The 17,956-nt window shown below is 51.0% G+C and overlaps 1 protein-coding gene across 1 annotated transcript; it reads left to right on the plus strand.

The window, feature by feature from the left end:
* The first annotated feature begins 20 nt into the window (after positions 1 to 20).
* TMEM88B (transmembrane protein 88B) lies at positions 21 to 3,863 on the plus strand. Its single transcript, XM_027728779.2, has 2 exons — positions 21 to 1,098; positions 3,191 to 3,863. Exons 1-2 carry the CDS (start codon positions 829 to 831, stop codon positions 3,458 to 3,460), a joined length of 540 nt encoding a protein of 179 aa, XP_027584580.1. The 5' UTR covers positions 21 to 828; the 3' UTR covers positions 3,461 to 3,863.
* The last annotated feature ends 14,093 nt before the right edge of the window (positions 3,864 to 17,956 follow it).

The raw sequence follows: 17,956 nt of genomic DNA on the forward strand, positions 1-17,956 counted from the left end.
TGCTCAATCACATCCCTGGTGAGACAGATGTGAAGGATTGGCCAGCACAGAGAGCAGCTTCTGAGCCTGTTCTGTAAACAAAGCAGTGTTGCAAAGCTGAGAGCTGGCTCAGAAGGGACGACACTGCCTGGGTTTGAGTGTCTGTGAGCGCAGAGAGCTGAGAGCAGTGACACCACACACCGCTCCCATCTCCGCTCCCAGGTCTGCACCGCGTGGGCAAGGACTCCAGAGAGGGGAGAAACAGCTCCTGCTCTTTATCTTCACTGGTCACCTCATTTGGGTGAGGCTTGAGCAGGAATATTTACATGGTTACGGGGTGAAGAGCATGGAAAGATGGTTTGAAGACTAGGAAGGGTCTGTCAGTGCCCAAGCCTGATATTCCTAAGAACCAGCAGTGCTCAAAGGTGGAGGAGGAGGACACTAAAGCCAGTCACCTTCTGGAACTGAGCAGCTGAGACAGCAACTGTTTGGGACCTCCTGGGATCATAATCCTGGGAAGAACAACAGCAAATTCAGTAGAACTCTGGATTCTAAACCAAGGTAATAACTACTGCCAAACTTCCAGCAGCCAGATTTACTTGGATCTGAGGTTGGGACACTGCTGGGAAACCACCTCAAGAAAACAACCTGTACTGGTGAGGTCCTGAGGAAGCAGGGGGCAAAGAAAAGAAGGAAGGAAAGACACCTTTCCTTCCTTGCTTCATAATGATCTCTGATTAAGGGTTCTTGTCCACGTGTGGAAGAGGCAGAAAAAGCCTTTGCAAATTGCTTCCGAAAGCAAAGAAACCATTTTGGATAAGAGCGTGGGCTGACTGATCTCCTTGAAGAATGTCTGCCCAGGACACCGAGGACTTTGGAGCAGAAAACCCCTCAGAAAAATCTCGGATGATCCCTGGCCTCCCACCCTATGACATGGATGACCAGCTCCTGCCCAGGGAGCAACGCAATCCCTGGTGCTGCCTGGCGTGGACCCTGGTCATAGGCACCATGAACTCCTTGGTCTTTCTCATTAATTTGCTCCTGATGTTCGTTATTTTCACCGTTGTGCTGCTCCCCACCATCGTGGTGGTTTATTTTGGCTTCCAGTGCCACTCCCAGGTAAGAAAGCCTCGCTCCCTCTGGCTGCTCCCAACCGCTTTAGGGCCATCCCTGAGGGTTTATTTGAGCAGTGTCTGTAAAGGTAAGGTGAGACTCCCCAAGCTTTGGCTTTGTTTTCATAAGGGGTGTGTGCCTGGACAGATTTTTTTCCTAAGGGGGGTATGTGTAGAATCTGGGCTGACAAGAACAGGTACTGTGGGAAATGGCAGCTTGATTGGGCAATAAAGTTGTGTCCCCATGGAAACACCAAGCAGCAGTGCCAGGTGAGGTGAACACCCTCCCCAGCTTGATTTTGATTAAAATGCCGTTTGCATTTTAATGTCACAACATTTCTCTCTTGTCTGTGACTGAGAGCTGCCAACCTGAACTCCTCTGTAACTCACAGTCCTGCCTGGGCTCTGGAAGGCTTTGCTGCTTTCTGTTTAAGTAAGATAGAATTAATAAAGTCTGGCAGAATATTTAATCCCCTTCTTATGCCAGTCTAACATTCAGATGTGTTCCTAAGTATGCTGTGCACCCAAAATGAGCCCCCTCTGCCCATAAAGGCTCTGGCTGCATGTGTGGTTCTTCCAGTTGTTTGCTGTGCTCTGGATTGCATTATTTCCTTACAAATTTCTTCTTGGTATATTCCTATAAATATTTTTAGGATCACTTGACCAAACATGGAGGTGAAAAAGCAGTTCTCCTGCTTCCCTTGCAGGCATTAACTGTTAGACCAGCTCAATATGACTGTTTCATAAGTCAGAATTTATTGGCTTCAAATTGGACTGAAAATGGGAAAAAAAGAAAAAAGATGAGAACTGGCTCCCAGAACTGCCCCTTCCAGCTTCCCTCACCTTGGAAAACCTCAAGTTCTCCTTTGCAGGCACAGCCAAAGGCTTTCAGGAGATGCAAAAGGTTTTTGAGTGCAGCCAAATAGACAGAAGTGAAAGCCCCTGTGTTGCTGGAAGCCACAAGGAGTCTTTTAACACAGGCTTTTTTTTAATACAGTCATAGCAAGGGATTGTGGCAATTGGCTTCACAAGAGCAGTCCTTTTGTCTTTGGGCCTTTCAGTGCCTTCCTGGTAGCCAGAGGCTGATTTCTGCACTGCAGGTCCATTAGATGGATTTATTGTTGGTTTTTTGCAGTATGATGGGTTGTGTTTCTTTTACTGCTGAAAGGACAGGGAAAAAGGAAAGAAGTCTGGGGACGTGGGGGCTGCCTGCAGCCTTTGTTAATGCACAACAACTGAGTGCTCAGCTCGGCTCTGCTGCTGCCAGCACGAAAGGAGGGCTTTAAATACCACTCAGCGAGGCCCAGTTGGTCTTTGCTTTGAAGCAAATGGAGTGAATGGTCTTTTCTGGCAGGTTTTTCAGTGCCAAGAGATGCTCAGAGGCAGAAATGAGTCCAGTGTGTACAGAGGACAGAATACAAAGGGTCTGTTCCAGGACAGGGGTCTGGAGGGTCTCCAGCCAGCAAGCAGCTATGGAATGACCAAGCTCTGTCTGCAGGATCTCACATCTTGCTGTGTTTTTATTTACTCTGTTGTAATTTCCACACACATGGATGTAGCACCAGGAGGCCTTTTGCTGCCCATCAAATGCTATTTGATGATTCAATAAAGATTAGTGTTTCCTGCTTCAGGATCAGTGTGCAGTGTCCTTGTCCCCCAGCGATGCTGGAATAATTGCAATCTTGATTAAGATGTGATGTCATCACCTAGCGCAGCCTGAAGTGTGCTGAGCTCAGCTCAGAGAGAGGGAAGAGGTGTTTTTGTGTGAAAGCACCAGGAATTCAAGGGTTCCCACCCACCACCAGACCTGTGAGAAGCTGCAGATGTGGTGCTTAGGGGTGGATCTGGCAGTGAGTTAATGGTTGGACTGGATGATCTTGGAGGTGTTTTCCACTCTCAGTGGCTCTGTGGCTCTGTGGCTCTGGCAGTGTGGATTACTGGTTGGACTGGATGATCTTGGAGGTGTTTTCCACTCTCAGTGGCTCTGTGGCTCTGTGGCTCTGGCAGTGTGGATTACTGGTTGGACTGGATGATCTTGGAGGTGTTTTCCACTCTCAGTGGCTCTGTGTTTCTAAGCTCTATCTCACTCTCCCCCCCAGGTCCTGCACTCATCTGCCCGCTACTGCAAGAGCATCCTGGATGACAACAGCTCTTCTGCCCTCATCATCCTGGGCTTTGTCATCATGTCCCCTCTCATCGTGGTGGCCATGGCCATCTACTGCAGCCTGGCCCGGCGCCTGCGGCTCTTCATGTGCTTCCAGCCCTACAGCCTGGCCGTGTACAAGGGGGGCAGGTGGTGCCGCTACGAGGGGGGAGGTCCCTGTGGCTGTGCCAGGGGCTGGAACACTCAGGTCAAGGCCTGGGTGTGAGTTGGCAGCGCCAGCACCGTCCTCTCCCCGCCCCGTCCCTCCTCATCCCCTCGCGGTCCCTCCCCGGGATTCTGCGGAGGTCCCGCGGACCATGAGCTGATGCTCAGCCGGGTCAGCCGGGGCTCCCTCGTGATTCCAGCGGTGTCTGAAGTGGTAGCACAGATCCCCTGTCACACGGCATTGCCAAAAACTGCAGCCGAGGGACGGCACGGTGCGGGCGAGAGGCAGGGGAGGGCAGGGCAGCTCCATCCCGTCACATCCCCGCGGTCTCTGTAGCGCTGTTAGTGGGGTCTGTGTGCTGCTCATCACTGCAGGCTGTGTGTTCCCGCTGGATGCTGTTCCCCTGCCTCCCCATATAACCATTTTCAGTGTTCTGTGGAAATAAAGGAGATTCCAAATGCCCCGAGGGAGTTTCTCTCTGTTCTGTCTCAAGCCACGCTGTACCTGTTGTTCCACACCACAAGCACTGTAAGGTAAAAGGTAATTTTTCTTTTCCTTCTGAGGATTGGTTTTTCCAGTCTCCTTGCCCTGCATGGCCCTGGTACCACCCTGAGAAACAACCAGGGGTGGCTACAGGTGCAAGTGAATTGGAGAGGAAAAAAAAAAAATGGAGAAAAATACTTGTCAGCTTCTGGCAGGGCTGAGGAAAAACAAGAAAGTTCTGTTCCATGGAAAGGGGATATCATGCTACAGGATAACAAGGTTTTGCCTGAGGGCAATGTCTGCTCACTGGGTACAGATATTTGATATGAGCTGCTGTTCCTTTTGCTCACCTGTTCAATCCAACTGCTTTTACAAGGAAAGGATTCTTCAGCCCGGCCGTGCTGCAAGCATTGCAGTGAACCATCCCCACTGCTGTCCCTGCAAAGAAGCTCAGAGTTATTTGCTACAGCCTTCCCAATAAAGCAGAAATCGATTTAATTTGGTATTTTATTTTACAGAAAAATTTAATAACAAAGGGGAAATGAATCTACCTGAAATCTCAGTAGCAGAACACACGGCTCAGGCTGTACCTCAGGGTGTCCTGGCATGGGCAGAGCCCACAACAAAGCATTCCCAGCAGTGCTGTAGCTCTGAGCTGAAATTTAGGTTTGATCCTAAATTTCCTGTAGAGAGTACAGAGCCACCCTCAATATCCTCAGCCTTGGATCAAGTGCTGAGGGCAGCTGTGCCAGCCTGCTGTGTGCAGGGCTGATGTGCCAGGCAGGGACTGTGCCCACAGATGTGGTGATGCCTCCTCTGCACTCCCACAGGCAGGGCTTTGTCCTGAGAGCTCCCAAACCAGCCCAGAGCACAGCTCTGCTCAGTAAAGTGCTGCAGGAGGACAGAAATGTGTTTTAACTGTTTGGTTTTTTTTAAGTCCAAACTATGTATGGATTTAATTTCCCTGTGACATCTCCATGCTCAAAGCCATGGCACTAACCTGGTACTGATGGACCTCAGAAGACAATAAAATGCATTTCCATCCAGCCTTTGGTCAGGTCCACGTTTATTTGTACTTTCCTGCTCCTCCCTCATGAGTGAACAGTGCAGGTGAAGGCATTAGGAAGACACCATTCTCAGTGGTTATCAGCCCTCTGATGCCTCCAGTCACTGGAGTTCTCAGCTGGGGGCAGTGCAAATACAAACCATCTGTCAAGCTGAACTGAAATCAGGAATATCATCTTTTAGAGCCAAGGACAACATGGAATTTATTGGAAGGATGCTACACTCCTCCTCTGAGGGAGGCCAGGGAAAGGAAGCTGGAACCTGCTGCACATACCATAAGAGGATGTGTTGCTCCCCATCCCATCACGGGCAGTTGAATGCTCCAAGTGCTGAGTTTTCTGTGAACAACTCTCCAGGTTAATTTGGCAGGATTTGCATGGTAATATAACCCCAGTGACACATGTTCTGGACAGTCTTCTTGTGCTCTCTCCACTTGTGTTGCTAACAGCTTCATTGTAACTGGAATGGCTTGGGGGAAGCTTCCCCGTCCTCCTTCCCCTCCCTTCTCTTTCCCTGAGCTAACTGGTCACTGGTGATTGTTTCCAGCTCTGCTGGAGAACTTGGGTGAGAATGAATGGAAGGAATTAAAGGAGGAATAATCAGGGAGTGCCTGCCAAGGGATCCTTCCCTCTGCTGGTCCTCCTTGTATGTAAGTGCCTGCAGAATGGGTCACCAACTGCACCCCGTGCTGGGAATCCTCCCCTGGGACTTGGCTGGGCACTAACTGTGGTTTTGGTCCCCCCTTTAGCTGTCTGTCATCCCCCAGGATGGAATTTCCCTGGATTTCATGTATTGTTTGCAAATGCCTGATGTATCTGGTGCTGTGCCTTGGAGGAGCAGCTGCTCTGGGTGTGCCCAGGCCTCGAGATGGGGCTGTGGGGCTGAGCCTGGGACAGTCCCTGTGCTCTGGGACATCCAGCCTGGAGTGGCACTGACCATCCATGTACCTGGGCACAGATTCTGCCTTGGATCCCTCTTACTGGGCAGGGCCATTGCTGGTTAACAGCGTCTGTCCCTGGAATTTTGGCCAGATCTGACCCTATTTAGCTGGTGAGGGCTGAAAAATGCCAAGTGGGAGGGAGTATGGGATGGTGTGATCCTATGATCCACTGCTGGAAAATACAGTGTCGCTTCCCAAAAGGAACCTCGGGGGGATCAGTGTGTCCTGGCACAGTGCACACATGACCTCTAAGTGCCAGCAGTCACCTCCCAAACCTCAGTCACTGCTTTCCCTCCAACCCAAGCACCTCCTGCAGCTGAACAGGAACCCAATTCCCACAGAGCTGAGCTGCTGATGGGAACAATCCCTCTGCCTGTCTGTGGCAGCAGGATAGTTGGGGCTGCCATCATCCCCCTCCCTGTGAAAGAGCAATGCCAAGGCAGGCTGGGCAACATTCCCAGGTTTTGTGGTGGCAGCCCAAGGGAAGGACCTACACCCCATTCCCCAGGGGCAAAAAAATAGGGGCATTTATCAGCCCAACAACAGAGCCACTTTTCAAGAGAAGAGCTGTGGATTGTCCACGCTGGATGCTCAGAGCTGCAGGGATTGTCACGGCTGTGCTAGGCAGTTCTCCCTCTGCCAGGGCATGAGTTCATGGAAATGCTGGTGTGGGGAAGCAGGACCAGCCCAGGCTGTGGGTGGGTGCCCTTGGATGCCAGAAGCAATTAAATCCCTGTCAGCTTTCCCAGCCAGCTCCTCCCTGGCCACACACTCAGAGTGCCTGAGTCACAAGGGAGGGGAGGACAAGGGACACTCGGAGCATCTACTCCAGTTTCACCAAGTGAAGTGCAACCTGAAGCTGTGCTCCAGGAATTCTGCCTCACTGGGGGCCTGTCCTTGGCATCCTTCCCCAAAGCCAGGCCTAAGTAAGGACTCCTCTTTCCTGAGCCTGCTGCAAGGAAGAGCAAAGAGATGTTCACTCAGGACATTCCTGCACTCAGGAAGGTGACTGGGAGTTATTGGAAGGGACACTGGCCCTTAGAGAGCACCCCAGCTCTGAGCTGCCTGCTGAGCTGTGCCAGCTGATGAGCATTCAGGGAGTTGTCTGCAGCTGCCAGAGCATTCTACAGAGGTGCTGGCTCTGTAACTCCTTGGCAGCAGAGCAGTGGTGATGGACAGGAGGGTTCATTCCTCCCTCTCCCCCAAAAGCACTGTTCTGCTCCTGCTCTTCAGCAGCAGAGTTAATAAACCAGGGTGCTAAAATCACTCTTTTGTCAACACCTTTCCATCAGCGTGGCACCAGGCAGGAGGCTGCTGCAGTGTGTTAAAGCCTTTGTGAAGTGTTGCAATGCCAACATGACTGCTCTGCCCATCCTGGGGGGCTGGCAGCTCGTGTTCTATCAGTGCAAGGGGATAATCACAACTCCCCAGTCCCTGCACCTTCCTTGTCTCTCTCCCCAGGAAAGGATGAGAACCTGCCTAAGGGATCACAGAATGGTTTGGGTTGGAAGGGACTGTAAAGATCATCTGGTTCCAACCCCACCAAGGAAGAGGGTTTTAGATAACACGGTGAAAACTGCAAAGAGAAAGTGCTGGCTGGTGTGGGGACAGACAGGGCAGGTGGCCAAGAGTGAAAAGGGAGCTGGCTCCGGGTCCCTGGTCTGCAGGAGGAAACACAGGGATGCACTTGGCTGCAGTGGGTGTCCCTATGAAAGCAATCTGCCCTTGGGATCTGCTGTTCTGAAAAGCTGCCACTGAGCCCTTCTCAAATCCCTGGCACCTCCAGGGACAGAGCAGGATGCAATCAAAGGCTGGTGAGGATTTCCCACAGGCACAGAGTGGCTGTGGCCCATCTTTGATACCACTGGAAGGAACTCCTTCTGGCAGACATTTGGGGAGGAAAAAGGGGAAACAGAATTGTGCTGTTTTCTGTGGCCTTTCAGCATATTCTTGTCAGGCTGCAGAAACTGGGGCTTTGAGCAGCTCTACTGGCACAAGTTATCACGCTGGATATTTAAGGGGAAGCTGAAAAGCCATTCCCAGCCCTTTTAGGAGCTGGAGATTGTTCTGACATCCTGTCTCTGGGGCTACTTTGGGAGACAGGACATCTCTGCATGAAGCAGTTTGTTCCACTGTCGGCACAGCCGGGGGGTTCAGCATCATAAAGGTCAACCAGACCATCCTGGGAAGCACTGCTGGGTCACACCAGGAGACACTGGAGTGCTCCTGCCCCCTGAGACACGGTGGGCAACCCTCCAGCAGGTAAAAAAGAGACAGGACGTGCAGGGCTGGACCTGGGTTTCAATGGTTCGTGTGAAGCTCAGGGAGAGATAAGAAGCAAAGCCAAAAAAACCCAGACAAACCACTCAGGGAAGCAGTGGTGCTGTTTGCTCTCTGCTTTCAGATGCCTCCAGTTCCACTCGTGCCTCCTTCATTGTTCCTCACGTACTTGGATAGAACTGAGGAAACCAAGCCCTACACAGAAGAACAGAAGTAAAATTGGAAGCCAGGGGAGCAGACTTCCTCCAGACAAAAGCATCCTGCTGCTCAAATCCCAGAATATCTGCTTTGTCCCTGAAAAGCCCTCCTGGCTCCTTCACCAGCTTCCCCTCATCAGTCTGGGCTGTTTCAGCCCCAGTTGTGATGCTGAGCCTGGGGCTCTGCTCAGCACATTTTGGAAAGAATTGCCTTTTGACCTTCTGGTTTCTATTTTAGGTGTGGTGACCGTGGTCCCATGCTGGCCATCAGCACTTACACCGGGATTCCCACCTTTCCAGCCATCCTGGATCCCTCAGCCTCCCTAAATCAGCTGCTGCTGAGATGGAGACAGAGCCCTCCACTCACACAGCGCTCACTGTTTGAGAGGAACAAGTGTTAGCAGAGTCCAGCTGGGAAATAAAACTCCTTATCCTTATCCTTGTCCCAAAACGAGCTCAGCCCTGCAGCACACCCAGGGACTGCCTTTCCTGCCAGAAAATTGGGCTTTACCACAACAGGGCATGGGAGAGAGGGAAGAGATCCAACTAGTTTTCTGCAAACTGCTCTTGGACAGCTCCTATTTCTTCTTGGAAATGGCTTTCCCCTCTCACACTGCCTTTCCCCTCATGAGGTCTTGACCCACAGACAGGGAGGGTGGGATTGTCTCAGCTTTGGGCACAGATGCTGTTACAAAGGGCACTTTTCTTGCAGGCACCAGCTGCACTTCACCTGCTCTTGGACACATTTAATTTGCTGTGGGGTCTGACTCCATCCGAGCCAGATGCACCAGGCAAACACTCTGCTTGGGATATTCTGGCATTTGCTTTCTAGTCACAGCTTAGAAACCCAGAGAACAAAACATTAAGCCTAGAGAGGAAATCAATCAGTCCAAGTGTTTCAGAGCACCAGAGGGTTTTAGTTCAGGTTACAGGGAAAGGGTTCATTCAGCCTCCTGATTTACTGCTTTTTAATAATGCAATACTCCATATCCAACATAAATAGAGGGGTAAGACAGAAAACCCTTTTGCCTGGTTGCAGTTAAGGATGTCATGCAGCTGAATAAGGGTGGGAACACCTCTGCTATTTTTCTAGTTTGTTCTCAGTACCTGGGCATGGCTCTGTGCCTGGGCTAGACCATTCCTGTCAGCACCTGGCAAATCAGGTTTCCTTGGGATTGCACAGGTACTGAGGGTGGAACTCACCTTGGTTTCTTGACGAAGGGCCCTTTGTTCATGGGGCTTTTTGGTGCTTGCCTTGACCATTTAACATCTCACTGCCCCTTGCCACAATTTTAGCCCCTCCAATGTGGTACCCAAAGGCTGTGATGAGCCTTTGGGGGTTGTCTCATCAAGACAGCAGTGATGGAGAACAGGGTTTGCTATGACCTGTGAGCTGGAAAAACACAGGTGGAGATTTCCTGGAGTACAAATGTTGCAGCTGCAGAATCCCCCCATTTCCACCAGAAAGCAACAAAGCCGTGTTTGTGCTGAACCATTTCACAGAGACTCACGGATTCCCAATACTAATGGTTAGAGGGAAAAGCTGTAGACCAACAAGCCCCTTTTCTTATCCAGGAAAGATTAAAAGGATAGAACAGAGCAACCCACAGGTGGTGGAGGTTGTTCTCCCATGTAACTGTACCCCAGGGCAGGGCTGTTCACAACAGATGCACCATCTCTCCGTCAGTCCTGCTGGACGTGGCTGCTCAGCAAAACCCCATGAACATTCTGGAGACAAGGAAAATTCCCTCCAAAGCCTGGCCAAGCGTTCCTCTGGCACAACACATTTCCATGAGGTCACTGTTGGAGTTCCTCCTGTGTCTGGATCGTTCACAACCAGAAATTAAACACTTTCTCTTTGAGCTCATGACCCCCTCGTGTGCAGGATGTTTTACTAGGGTCTACCACGGGACATTAAGTGTCTTTGCATTCCTGCTGGCATCCTCCATATCTGCTCCAGAAGGATTTGGGATACTCACTGCAGCACACACGACGTGGCTCAGCCTCCAGCTTTCATGCTCCTTTCCAAAACTGCAACACAGGAAAGTCTTGTCATCCTGATTAATGACGAACCGTAACAAAAATGATTCCAGGAATCCCTGTACTAAAACTGTCTGCTTTTTGATCCACAGTCCTGGAAAACGTTTGATTCCTGTTTGGGGTCAGAGGTCTGACACAAGGGGTGAAAACACTGCGTTTTTGCTGCGTTCTGCTGATGAAATGTGGAGCAATGGGTGTCCCCTCACATCCAGCCACGAGCTCGTCTGAAGGGGCAGGAGAGAAGAGGGAAGAACCCCCCAGAATTTGGAGATTTGTAGGGAATTCCACACAGGGAGAGAAATCTTGATAGCCTACGTGAATGATGATGCAAGCAAATAGTCTGGGGGAAAGACTGCAGGGAAAAGGTGCTTTTTTTTTCAGTTTCACAGGTCCATTGCGCATCAATTTTCCTTGTTTACCCTCTGGGACACCTCTCCATCATGTTCCACGTGTCACCTCCATTCCTGACCAGCCTGCCACGGCCTCTCAAGAGCTTGTCAGTCATGGAGATGAGGAAAGGCACAGAACACACGAGAAGAGAAGCTCTGAGTGTCTTTTACTGGCAGAGTATCACGACAGCAACGTCCTTGACAGGTGCCAGGAAGCAGAGGCAGAAAGAGCCCCATGTGTGGGAGAACTCTCCAAAACAGGATCTGCCAGATTTCCTCTGCAGGACCAGGGATCAGGGCAGGCCCCACACTTTGAGCAGCCCAGTTTGAACACAGCCTTCCCTGCCACCTCTCCTGAACAGCAACAGAAACACCTGGAATTTCCAGCTGAACGTGCCTGAGGCTGACGACCCCTCCCTCCCTTTTTTTCTGCCCTGCATCCCATCCACATATAAATCTGTGCACACAGAACTCTCCTCTTCTTTGGAGAGCCAGGAGGGAAAATGCCTGTGGAAGTGGTAAGTGTTACTTCATTTCTTGGTTCAGCTGGGGAGGGCAGGAATAGCTGGAATTGCAGATTTTCAGTAAAGACCAGGATTTGAGTCCAATCATGCACAGAGATGTGGGTCAGTGTTAGTGTGAGTGCAGCTGTTGCTCTGTTGCTGTTCCCATACTCTACTCCTCTGAATGTTTAAGTGGTATTCCCTGTGACCCATCACATTTTTGGGGGGATTTCCAAGACCATTTCTAGGAATTTGCTGCAGTGGCAGATTTCCACGAGGCTAATTTGTTTAGCTTAGTGGACTTCACCTCCTTTCCAGCTTCTGTAATGTTTCTTACTGGATTTGATTTGACTCCTCTTTCCTGTTGGGAAGTGAGGAGTGTGCATGTGGCTCTGCACTCACATCACCTGCCTCCTCTTTCTTGACTGAAGAAGCAAATTCCTCTTGCAGAAGGAGCCTCCCTGGAAGGGTGGGGAGCAGAGGGGACATTTCTGTCCAATAGTGCCACTTATTTGCGGGGGAATATTTGTGCTCTTGTTGTCCTTTCCCCACTGGGTCAGGCATTACAGCACCCAGCTCTGGAACAAAAGTCTCTTATCCCCAAAATAGATGGGAATTGTTTTGATGGCTTTGCAGGCATCAAGTCACCTCTTTCTTTATGGACTGCTGGAATTGCAGCTATTTCCCTGGTGTGACGTGGGAGGACACAAGGCTGGCAGGACTTGCAGTGAGGAAGAGTCAGGCAGAGTGTTTCCCAGCAGAACCCTCCACTCCCTCGGGCTTGTTTATGCCACAGGAATTCTAATCTGCCTTCTTTTGACTGTAAACAGCAACTTGTTGATGGTAGGAAGTCTTTCCCCCCTTATTACTTTCAGATTTCATCCTGCCCTCTCAGAGCTCAGCATGGCTCTTTCCAGGAGTGAGTTCAAGTTGGATATTAAGGGTTATGTCCCCCAGTGTTGGCATCAGGTGCAATGAAGCTCCTGCCTGCATTGGGTGGCTCAGGGTGGAATTGGTCCCTTCCCACAGGAACAAGTGACTGTTCAGTCCTTGGAAATCTCAGCAGCCCTCCTCTACCCCTTTAATTGATAAAATGACCTCAAACTGAGCCTGTGATGGTGAAAAGGGACACATGAGCCTTGCCAGCTCCCGAGGGTTGGTTTGTGAGGGCAGTGGCAGCCTTGCCCAGGGACAGAGTGTGCCCTGCTCCACATCCTTTCCCTCCTGAGCTTCCCAGTGCTCCAGGAGCCTCACTGGCTCAGCTCTTTTGTGCCAGCAAAGTCAGTATGTGGATTGTCCCATCCTGTCTGTGGTTTTTGTGCACCAGAGCCTGGATCCACAAGGCACCCGCACCTCCAGAACTTGATGAACGCGTGGAAAATGAAGAATCGGTGCCTTGAGGGAGAAACTTGGAGCTGACTCAGAGGTGATCCCATGCTGTGCTCCCTCTGTCGCTGCCCAGCATGGGGGGACAAGTTTCCAAGTGTTCCAGGAGGATGGAGTGAGCTGGCTGAGGTCAGCCGGGCTGGAGGAGCCCTGCTGACAGCACAGGGAGTCATTCCCTCTCCTCCCACTCACTGCCCGGCTGCCGGGCTGGCTTCACACAAAAAGGGGGATTGTTTCTTGTGCTCCGAGCTTTGTTCCTGCTCACGTGTTTTTGCCTTATTTTTGAGAGGGGGTAAAAGGCTCCAGATGCAAAGAGAGCCCTCAGCAAAGCCCACCTTAGAGGCAGCCCCATTATAAACCCCAAAACTGGAGGTCTGTGCCTTTCTGGCAGCCTGGACCAGAGAAATAACTGGAAATCCCTGTCTCAGACTGGTCCAGTTGTGCTCCTGTGCTCCAGTGCTGAACCTGTTCCACCCCAGCATGCCAGTTTTTGGGTGGCATTTATCCTGAAGCCAAGCTTCTCTAGTCCCAAAGGCTGCTGGCATGAGGGGGAGAACAGGAAAGCTGCAGAGCTGGGAGGGGAGAGGCTCGAGCTGTCACCTGGGTGTTGAGGCTGATGGAAAATCGGCCTCACTCCGGTCTGAATTCCAGGCTGTGAGCAGAGAGCAGAGCTTGGCCAGCTCTCCTGCAGCTGCACTTGAAGTGGGGGCCAGGCGGTCTCTCCTGATAGGAACTCAGCAGCCACCCTCTGCTTCCCTTTCCTGTTGTGGCTGGAGGGGCTGATGGGTGCTCAGAGGCTCATCCATCACTGTCTTTGCCTTGCTTCCCCCCACCCACCACGCTGAGAACTCCCAGAGTCTGGCAAGATTTAGAGAAGCCTCTAAAAATAGAGCACACCTAAAACACAGCTGATGGGAGCAGGAACTCTCCTGGAGGGGGGGCTGCTCTATTCCTGACCATCAATGGGCTGTGGCTCCCAGGGCATGAGCTTGGGAAAGGGAAATAATGCCCTGGTGGCCTCTCCTTATGCCACCACTGCCTGAAAGGTGAGGCAGGGATGGATGAACAGCACTGTTGTCCAAACAAGCTGCTAAAAGTCACGATGGAGTTAACTGAGCCCTCCAAAACCCACCCAGCAGCGTGTCAGAGCTGCAGGGGCACGAGGCTGTAAAACTGCCTCAACAATTACTGCTGGGACTCAAAAGAAATTGGGGACAGAAGGTAAAATAAGCAAAACAGATGACAAAGCAGCCTCCTGGGGAGGGAATCTGATACCCTTTGCTTTGGTTGTTTCTTTACTGGCTCCTCCCTGAGACACCCTGCAGACAAACAAGCTGGGAAAGCTGTCCAAATGCAGAACCTCCTCTGTGCAGGAGGCTCTCTCTGCCACGTCTGGCTCTTGTGTGTGTGTGGACATGCCTGCAGGATGCTCTACATTGTCTCTTCCCTCTCTCCCAGACTGACATGTTAAGAGCCTACAATTCTTGAGAGAGGCTGAGGGTTCACAAGGCTGAGAACTTGCTGTTCAATGGGAAATAGCAGCTTATTGTGTCGCTGGAAATTCCTCAGGAAACCCAGTTCTAAGGAGATTCTCTTAAAACTGGCCTTTCCCAGTTGTCTGGGCTTTCCTAACAGGATAGAGATAAGGGATAAAAGTCAAGCAATAAGGAAAAGGATCCACTCCAAAGAATAGCCTTTGGTTAAAAATTGACCACTACATCCAGACCTCACTTGTACTGCTTAGAAGTGGGTCCAATTCCTGGAGCTATTTGGCTTCCTGGCATGCAAAGAGAGGCTACAGTTTGAGTCCAGCTGGGAAAAAGGCAGGAGCTGGGCTATTTCTGACCTACCTGATAACAGGAGACATCCAGAAGCCTCTGAAAGAGCAAAGGTCCAAGTCATCTTTTGCTGTTTCTCCTGGTTTACCCCTTCACTGGTTTGCCCTGTGTGGGGTAGCCTGCTCTAGCTGTGAGCAGTTAGGATGAGTCAAAGGAATTACAGCAGTTCCAGGCAGGAGAAAATGAAATCTCTGGGTTTGAGGTACTCTGAATTTAGGGTTGAGGTACTCTGAATTTAGGGTAGAGAATCTAGGCTGCTCCTGCACTTCACCCCAGAAGTGGCTGTATTCTTGTGTTGTGTGACATTTTAGGATGCTTTGGGATAAAAGAGATCATCTATAAGCTAGACCTTACCTCACTGTGGAGTCATTCCTAGGCACTGGTCGACTCCTGAGAAACATAAAACTGGTGAATGCAGCAAGTAAACACATCTATTTTTGTAGTTTGTCTTCCAAGTCAAACAAAAATAAGAGATGACTTGAGGCTGGAGACTCCACGACACACTGTTAACTGAGAAGTGGCAGCACGGGGCCTGATCCTCTGCTGGGAGCCAGGCTGGCATTTCTGGGGTCAGGGAGTTGAAGTTCATGCCCTCTGGCCATGCAGCCTGGGGCTGTGTAGAAGCTGAGTGTGACTGGGGCAGTGGGATGAGCTGTGCCTGGTCATTTTGGGGGAAAACCTGGAGCTGGCTGGGAATGCTGTTGGTGTTTCAGTAGCTCTCAGCATCCTCTGCTGGGGTCTGGCCTTCCAGCCCAAGACCTGGTGCGTGGATTCCAGTTGGATCCCTGGCTCCTTGGGTATCTCCCCACCTGTGCTGGACTGCACAAACCTGCCCTGGAGCTCAAGGGGAAGTTTTCACGCCCATCATCCTCCCGGTGCTTGTGAAGCCGCTCCGCTTCCTTTCCAAATGGGGAATTTCCAAACTGCCATATATAGATTCCCCCAGCAAACAAACCCGCCTATGTGGAGCTGAAGCAAGGCTGTGTTCCCAAAAGCCCGTGTTTGTTCCAGCTGCAGTCATTTGTCTCGGAGAGGATGTTGCATCTCTCCAGAAATTGTGGGTTGTTTACATCCCTGGAGTGTCACAGCAGCCACAGCACGACACCAGAACAAGCTGAGGGCTTGTGCTCTATAAAATATGTGTGTACCTGCCTGAGCCTCACTCAGCAACACCACGACCAAACTGTGGTTGATTGGGGAGGGTGGGGGGCGGCTTTCATTTGGGGATTTTTGGTTTTTCCTTCTTGCAGTTGTCAGTTGATGCCGAGCTGTTCTGTAACTTGGCATCTCGGTGCCTGGATCACCCCTGGGGGGAATTTTGGCCAAGTCCAAGGCAGGTGGAGAACCTGAGCTTAGCAGTGATGGGGAGCTGAGCCTGAGCTGAGATCTGCAGCCAGAGTTTGAGCTCAATTTATGCAGGAGCAGATCTGGAGTGACACTTCAAGAGTGCAGGATGCATCCAGGAAAGAATCAGCATGAGCAGGCACCAGCCTTACTGGAAACAGGATTTGCCAATTACTGTAAAGTTTAAAAATAAACCCGAACTGTGTTAAGATCTAATTATTTTCCAGGCTGCTTTTTCCTGCTTCCACCTATCCCAGCAGGATCTACAGGGACATAAAGGCTGAAATCCCTCCAGGCTGCAGGGTGTGAGGCTGAATGGCATTCACATTGATAAAATGGCAAAAAAAGGGAATTATTCTAAGATGAGCAACGCTTCCTTGGGAAGTGAGTAATGGAAGGAAATCATCTCCAGATACCCACCAGCCCTGTTCAAGGGGCTCTAGATGTGCATCTGAGAGCCCTGGGAACAAGACCCAGAGCATTTCTAGATCATTTTCTCAGAACAGGAGGAGAATGGGGCAGGACTGTCTGGGCTAGTTGATGAGAAGCAAATGGTTTGCAATGGAGCAACACTTGCTTCCTCCAGCTCATCCCTTCGGTATCCCAGGTCCAGAATCCAGCCAGTGTGAGAGCAGCAAGCAGGACACACACACTAGGAGAGAACAAGGATGAGACTGGACAAATCCTGCACTCAGCAGTAGCTTAGAAAGCCTTTTACCTTCTTGGTTGCCACCATGGTCAATACAGCAGCACCTGAATGGAATGTGAATCTGTGCAGAAGGAGCTGATGAATTGGCTCAGATTGGTGAATTAGACCATGGTGTGATTTGCTTTGCTTTGTAGTTTTTCCCTGGAAGCTTCCTTGCCACGTGAGGCTGCAGACTGACAGCTCCTCTGCCACAGTACCTGCTCCTCCTACCGCCTCAGGACCCAGACTGGCACCTTTGAGGGGATCTCAGGATGAGAGCAGGGGTATCTCCTTCTCTTGAGTACCCGAGATAATGCTTATCTCAGCCTGTAGGAACCAGTGGATGATGCTGTCACTCATACAGGGCCACATGGGACACAGTTATTGCACAGCCTGATACTGCACAGCTCCTTTGTGATGCACATGCTACCACACTGGCAGGGGAACACCAACTAAGTGCCCAGGAAGTTTAATTAGTTGACTGAATCCACGGTCTCTCAATTATATCTGATTTCTTGGGCCTGTTCTGACTTTCCACTTGGAGGGTGAGTTTGGATGCAACTTTTTTCCACCCTGCACACCCCTTGGCCCCTAACCCCTCTTTGCTCACTGGTTTCATAAATCCCACAAAACTCTGAGCATTCCTCCTCTGCTATTTTTCAGCCTGTCCTGTTGGTCAGGCTGAAACACTCCCTGTGTTAAGGAGGTGATGGTTGATGAGTCTCTTCATAATTAGGTGGAACTTGCCAGCTTTTTCCTCTACGAGTAACATCTTGGATCCATCCAGAAGCAGCCAAAAACCCACAGGGAAAGAGGGAAAGGGGCTGTTGTCACCTGTAGCTGATGTGAGGAGGAGCCAGAAGCAGGTCCATGGAGAGCAGGACAGCCAGGAGAAGGGTAAGGTTTGGTTTGGTTTGGTTTGTGTTCTGGCTGATTCTCCCGCACAGGAGCATTGAGAGGCTGCAGCCAGTGAAGGCTGACCCTTGGGGGCTTTGGTATTTGCTCTCTGCCAAACTCTGAGCCCCTCCATCCAGCAAGACGTTTGTCACAGGTTTATCTTTAGGCGTGTGAGCCCCCTGTGACTCAGGATCACAGACCCGAGGACGTATTTAACACCACGCCGAGGGAGATGATCCACGGGCTGCTGCAATTCCCAGGATCGCTCCATGCCCTCTCCCACCCCGGCAGCAGCTCCTTCCTGCAGGCTCCGTGACTGCACCAGCCCTTCCCCAGGGCACAGCAGGTCCGTGTGTCCCCCCTTGTGCCCCCCAGGCAGGGCAGGGACACGCTGGGCAGCACTAGGACCTGCGGAATGCTCCGTGCCTCCTCCCCGAAGATTAGCCAATATTCCCAGGGCAGGGCAGCTCCCCAGCCTCTCTACTTTTTTCTTTCCTTTATATACG

Source organism: Pipra filicauda, unplaced genomic scaffold, assembly GCF_003945595.2.
Source record: "Pipra filicauda isolate LSUMZ 115617 unplaced genomic scaffold, ASM394559v2 scaffold87_size3191425_pilon, whole genome shotgun sequence".
Classification (NCBI taxonomy): Eukaryota; Metazoa; Chordata; class Aves; order Passeriformes; family Pipridae; genus Pipra; species Pipra filicauda.

What these genes read in the sequence shown, in the direction of transcription:
- TMEM88B (XM_027728779.2), top strand. Translation starts at nt 829, where the DNA reads ATGTCTGCCCAGGACACCGAGGACTTTGGAGCAGAAAACCCCTCAGAA. An exon ending in GCTTCCAGTGCCACTCCCAG is followed by an intron (nt 1,099 to 3,190) that starts GTAAGAAAGCCT and finishes TCTCCCCCCCAG; the next exon opens with GTCCTGCACTCATCTGCCCG.